General features: G+C 35.6%; 1 protein-coding gene across 1 annotated transcript in view; it reads left to right on the top strand.

Annotated features, from left to right (window-relative positions):
- The window catches only part of sema3c (sema domain, immunoglobulin domain (Ig), short basic domain, secreted, (semaphorin) 3C), a gene marked incomplete at its 3' end in the record, with an annotated part of 58,596 nt that overhangs the window by 46,107 nt on the left and 5,488 nt on the right, over positions 1–7,001 (top strand). The window contains exons 11-14 of the mRNA XM_079868176.1: positions 1,546–1,690; positions 2,583–2,805; positions 4,383–4,471; positions 6,888–6,929. Coding sequence (XP_079724302.1) covers positions 1,546–1,690; positions 2,583–2,805; positions 4,383–4,471; positions 6,888–6,929 — 499 coding nt within the window. The remainder of the gene's footprint in view (positions 1–1,545; positions 1,691–2,582; positions 2,806–4,382; positions 4,472–6,887; positions 6,930–7,001) is intronic.

Here is a 7,001-nt window from a genome sequence, read left to right as displayed (position 1 = left end):
CTCGCTGAATGATTTAAATTGGAATGTCACACAGAAAGAGGGAGAGACAAGTGTGATTTCACTCAGCCAGTTTAAATGTCTCTATTGGTGTTTTGTGTAAATGAGCGTTACCTCTCAGAAATGATACAGAATACTTAGACAAATGAGACAATTGCTGACAAATTTAGAATATAGTTACCAGTGACAGACATTAACCATTAAATTGAATTCCCCCAATTTTAATTATTTATTACTATAACGTAATTAGTCTATTAGGTTTAATTATAATAATTTAATTAACAATTTAAACCAATATTTTAAGTTTATAAATATTTTACATTACATATATTTATTTCATTATATTCTATACAATACTATATTATATTCTTCTATAATTAATTATTATATTTAATTTAAAATAATAGTATATAGTGTTTATAAACATACTCATATTACATATATTTTATTTTATTCTTCTATATTCCATGTTTGTGTATATTTTTATATTTTATTATATTTTAATTTATTTATTACATTGAATTACATTAATATTTCAATTGAACTAATGTTTATAAATATATCATACTTTTAATATAGTACATACAATATAATTACATTTATTTGGTAATATATGATATTTGTTCACTTATTTGTAAGTGTTTGTATATAATCTAAATACTTTATTCTGCAATATAATTTAAAAATAGAAAAAAATAATGTCCTTATTAAAGGTCAAAAGTGCCCACGAAAATCCATTCTAGGGGGCAATAAAAAAAAAAGCCATCTAGCATAACACCGATCATTTCATTTTTTAATACTGTATGAGACATATGAGGTACAGCAGAGTGAGTTTGAAATATTGTTGCGATCTCTTCTGAAGCTCTAGTGAAGAAACAAATGAGATTACTGAGGTTTTTTATTTCTTAAGAGAAAGATCCGAGAGGCCAATGGAGCAAAAGTCTCAAAAGATTTGTTATCTCAATGTTTAGGAGAAAACAGTTAATTTCAGGTCAGATATGAAATCTCATTTGTGATATTTCCTATGGGTGATTTCATTACATTTGTTCCAGTGGGTTTCTATGTTTACTTGTGTCAGCAGTTGCATGTTTGTACGCGAGCAGTGGTTGAATGTGAGGTGAGATTTCGGTCAAGGTTTCCGAATTGTGGCTCAATCTCTAACCACGTTCAGCTGGTGTGGTTTTCCTTATGAGGGCAATCCAGACAGCGACGGCTTCTTTGTCCATATGCCCTGCTCTGTTATTTATCATTATAAGTCGTCTCTTTTCCTTTGTTTTGCGTTCAAACAAAGAAACTCTGTCTTGCTGTCTGATCAAAACGTACGATGTCCAGCCAAACCACACTTCATCCCAGAGTGTAACCAAAGTGGTGTCCCCTTTCCTTTATGCGGCATTTTTCTCTCTCTGCGGACTGAGTCTCCAGTGTAACCATGTTACATCATCCTTTCCATCCAAACAGTCAGAAAGGATGTGCAAGAACGTCTTTTTACTGTCTGACTTCCTTCCATGTTAAATATGTAGGCTATGTGTTTTGTGTTATTCCCTCCAGTTCTGTATTCAGAGGTTCTGCCGTCTGTGTTTACAACATGGCCGACATCCTGACGGTCTTCAACGGACCGTTTGCGCACAGGGAAGGGCCCAACTTCCAGTGGGTGGCTTTCCAGGGCCGGATCCCTTACCCACGACCGGGAACTGTGAGTCACACACATTAATGTCCCGCCTTGGTACAGTAACTCTGTTTATAACATCATTAAACAGAGTCAATGTTTGTGTTTTACACAGTTTAGATATAAAGGCAAATAATTATGGGTGAGAAATAATAATAATCAACGTCTTATTTTCAGTTGAGTTTATACAGTTTAGTTAAAAAGGCAAATAATTATGGGTGAGAAATAATAATAATCAACGTCTTATTTTCAGTTGAGTTTATACAGTTTAGTTAAAAAGGCAAATAATTATGGGTGAGAAAAAATAATAATCAATATCTTGTTTTCAGTTCAGTATATATATATATACATGTATATATATATATATATATATATATATATATATATTAGTGCTGTTAAATCTATTAATTGTGATTAAATGCATCTAGCAAAAGTCTTTGTTCATATAAAATATATGTGTATATATATATTATATTAGGGCTGCACAATGTATCGTTTTAGCATCGATATCGCGATGTGCGCGTGATTAATTATTTCCAAATAGAGCTCCAAATGCAAGTCATCTGGTGAAATTGTTTTCATATCACAATATATATCGCAGAAAAACAAAATATCGCAATGTAATTTTTCCAATATCGTGCAGCCCTATTGTATGTAGGTTATATAGACATATATATGTCTATGTCCACTATAATGTTAAAGGAACACAAAGGGTCCCCCCACCCTCACTTAAAACCTTAAATTAACAGTACTTTGGAATTTTATAACATTACGTGCATGTAGAAGAAAACTCGCTCACATGAGTTTGAGTCTGTTTGATGAAAAGACCCAATTAAACTGACAAAGCTTCACTGAATAAAGCAGTTTTAAGCTTCAGCATGATCATCTAATCTTCTCATTTTTATCCTTTTCCTGTCAGTGTCCTGGTGGTGCATTCACCCCTCACATCCAGAGTACTAAAGAGTTTCCAGATGATGTGGTGACGTTCGCAAGGAATCACCCTGTCATGTTTAACCCCATTTACCCGGTCGGCAGGAAACCTCTGGTGGTGCGGACGCATGCCGATTACAAATACACCTCTATTGCCGTGGACCAGGTCACCGCTGCAGACGGACACTACCAGGTTCTATTCCTGGGCACAGGTAAAGCCCACAGCACCACACATCTCAAGAAAAATTAATGACCATGCTGGAACATTTACCTACTCAGAATTAAAACCACCAGATGAATTTTTTTTTAAATGTGCCACAATTTATTTCTACAGCTACCTCAGATCATATGTTCGTGGAAGGAGCTAGCACACTTAACTTTTCCCAACTAAAATGACAAAGTTGTAAAATCTTTTACTGACTGATGTTTTACTTGAAGTGATTTGTCAGTAAAATTATACTTCATTTACTATACTTTAAAATTATACTGTACTTTAATAAATTATGGAATAAGCACACATTCGAAATGTTGAAATTAACATTAACAAAGAAGATTAATAAATGCTGTAGAAGTGCAGTTCATTATTAGTTCATGTTAACTAATGTAGTTAACTAATGTTGACCAATAAACCCTTATTGTAGAGTGTTACTGTTACCACAAAAACATTACATAAGACATTTCTCATATCTGAAACAGGTTTGAATCTGGCCTACAACATGTCATCATCCCATTCTCCCAATATATTCCCACAAATTTCCATACTATAAATGTAAAGCAGTTGCTCTCCATGACACACTAGATGGCCTCAGCAAACTTATAGGGTTTTGTTTTTCTATTAACTATTGTTTCCATTTGTTCAGGCATGAATGTGTGTTCCACTAACTACCACCAGGGGGCAACGAGTCTACACAAACATTAAAACCTAATAATTTAACCATAAACATATTGTTTGCTATCCATTCAATATTAAGTGGAGGATATTAAGAGTCCTGCTGTGTCACAGAACCAATACATAATATTAAATGTTGGGATGGGTATGCAAGAATGAAAGAAAGAGTGTGAGTGTGTGTTTATCTGACAACAGAATCAGAGACGCGACAGCAGACAGGCTCTGCGGTTACTAGGGAACGGGGATAGGGACATTTGGAGAGACTTCAAAATCACAGCTGTTTGTATTTGCCTATCAAAATTCCTGATGGGAAGCCAGGAGCCTTGTGCGGAGCGGCCTGGCTGCTCCTTGGCAGGGTTTCGTCTTGAAATGTTGGCCATTTAAAATGGGAATTTCCAGACTTTGAGCTAAATTCCCCATCAATCCTCTCTCTGAACGTCTTCAGCGAAATATACACACCTATGATGATCTCACAGAATGAATGTCATTAGCCGCTAGTGACAGCAAACTCATCTCTTTAAACATTTCTACAGCTGAAGAGATCCAATAAATAATTTCCACCAGACAGATGGCAAAAACCCTTTCCATTGAAGGAGGGCCACGGGCCATATTTAGAGACTAGAGAGTGGCCTCTTTTGACTTGAACCAGTTCACCTAGAAACCACCCAGAACACCTTGGCAAAGCACTCACATTTTCTTCTGAAGTCTAGTATGCAGATCTGTTTCTCAGAACAGATGCTCAACAACATCAAAAACCAACCCAGATACACACAAAAGCTTTCACAGAGAAAATCTGTGAACAATGGAGAGTTCATATGCAGTTCAGACTAAATTCCCGAGGTTGTTTTTGCTTCCCTGACTGTCCAATACTCTTCTGATGTTCTGAAATTCCACTCACAGATAAAGGCACGGTACAGAAGGTTGTGGTTCTGCCGTCAAACGGCTCTCTGGATGAGGATCTAATCCTGGAGGAGCTGGAAGTGTTTAAGGTCTGAGTTCTCGCCACGCGTCACACATCAAAGTATCTAGAGGGCAGACTGCATGAGCAGAGCTGGCAGTGCCACAAAGCGTTTATTAGAACTCAATGTTGTTTCTAAGCAAAGGCACATTTTTAACAGGAACAGAGGCTGGGCTTGAGGTGAGGAAAAGTTTGCATTGTGAGGTTTCTTATGATCTGCTTTGACGGCTTGAGATCGTCAAAATAGGTTTAGGCATCATGATCATCAATTTATGGACCATGAAATGTAGCTGAGTGGACTGTTTAATTTGGCATCTCAACACACGCTCACATATTCACACTTGCACATACAAACTCAACGCTGTGATGTTCATTATTGGATCAATGACAAATAGGCAAAGGATGTCCTTTTTTAATGATAAGCAAATGATTTTTAAAAGTCTAGTTTAAAACACATATGAACAATTCTTAAAAATGTCATTAATGATGCGATGTAACAGAAATAGGGACAGATCTTTTCTTCCGTATTGTGACATACATTCGAGCAAACCGGTTATCGAAAAAAAAAAGAGAGTAGGCCGGGTATTGTTGATTGGATGGAGGCAGATCTGAATACAAGCTTGCAGTCGATTGTAAGAAATGGGCGGAGTTTAAGCAGACTAAAAGATAGAAGTCTGGCATATGTCACCGGGAAAACTTATTCTTATTTAATAAAACATGCATGGATGAGTTGTTCACATTAAGATCAATAAGATGTATTTAGAAAATGTAATTCAGAAGTAGGCGCACAACAGGAAACAAGAGCCAGTCCAAAACAAGAGCTGTGTCCCAATTCAAAGGCTGCATCCTTCGAAGGACTGAGAGGTCGGACTGAGCATTGCTAAATGTGACGGTATAGCCAGCTGCCGTTGATGAGTGACAGTAATGTTTTTTTCTAGACTTTTCTGAAAGTTATTTTAAACTTTCTGAAAACAAAACAGGGTTTTACAAACTGTCTAAATATGTTCACCGCGGCCCATTTCGGAATATAATAAAGAGTATAACCTATATATAATCGCATCTTAGTAAGATATGTCAACATTGGAACCAGTTTAAAAAATTTGTTTTGAATTTTTACACTTTTATCAATAGATATTTGAGTAAGTTGAAACCCAAAAGTTACATTTAAAAGTGTAATTCGTAAATTTCTCTAAAAAAAAAAACCTGTCGCTCAATGAATTCTTGGGTAGGCTAGGCAAGGCCGCGAAGGGTCCATCTGTTGTATCCTTCATTTCACGGGAAATGAAGAATGCATTTTTAGGCGGCACTTGAAGGAGTCTTTTAATTGGGACAGCCTTTGTCGTGCCGCGGTGACACAATCGGCCTTTGAATGCGCCCTTCGAAGGATGCAGCCTCTGAATTGGGACTCAGCAAAGGGCATTTCTAAATACTAAGAGTTGTACACTTGAGTGTTTTTTGTTTCGAGGCCGACCAACACAAACCGAGGCATGGAAAAAAAAAAAAAAAAATTGTACGCAAAGTTCAGAATTGTGTCCTTAGTAGTTCAGACTTGCCAAGTTCGACTCGGGAGTACAAACTCGAGGCCGCAAGTTCTGTGATTCTGCAAATGGTACAGCAGCGTTTTTTATAACGTCATTCACCTCGCCTTGGCAACTCTGGTTATCTCAGTAATACATGACTTTGTTTACAATAAAACTAAATATGTACACCACCCTGCCTCTTTTCGTTTTCATTAAAAAATCTTACATTTATTAATAACCACAGAAATGTGGTTCAGGCAACGCGTACATTGATTTATATTTATAACAAATCAAAATATAAAACACAACCCTGCCTCTTTTCATTTAAAAAATATGAAACATTAATAAGTGATTCAGGGAATATGTGCATATGTACTCTGATTATTTTCACTGTATGAACATGTAGCCTATAAAAAAAATTCAATGACACAACCCTGCCTCTTTTTGTAAAATGGCAGTTATAAGTATATAAATGCCAAAGTAATAAGCATAAAATTATAAGTTATAAGTATAAAAATGCCAAAGTACAAGTATGTAAAATATAAGAAGCTATTAGAAATAAAGACAAGCAAACAATTCAGTCAAACGTACAAAGTACAACTACGTCAGAGGGGATTAATTGCCGCTAGGTGGAACAAACTGTAATTTGCACTACTGTCTGTAAAAAAAAAAAAAAACAACAACAACACAATGCTAGGTTTCTTTTTAAGGAAGAAGAATTTGAGCCTTTTAATGCATATTTTTTCCATCTCTTATGAGCTCAGGACAGTTACAACATCTGTAGAAATTTAAAGATGTATATAGATACATTCATAGGAAAAGATATTGTATGCATAAATTGTATTTCTAATGTGTGTTTTTTTTTTAAAATAAATGAATATCCTGACAAAAAACAATCAATGGCACTATTCCTTTTTTGATTTTCAGAAGCAGTCTCCTATCACCAACCTAAGAATCTCTTCTAAAAAGGTAACTTTATTTAGTAGCTCTTCTATCTAGCTGCATTTCTGACTAAGCGCTACATATAGTAAGTGGGGGTGG

This window comes from Squalius cephalus (genome assembly GCF_949319135.1).
Source record: "Squalius cephalus genome assembly, chromosome: 4".
NCBI classification, from domain to species: Eukaryota; Metazoa; Chordata; class Actinopteri; order Cypriniformes; family Leuciscidae; genus Squalius; species Squalius cephalus.
This window is presented reverse-complemented; position numbering and strand designations above follow the sequence as displayed.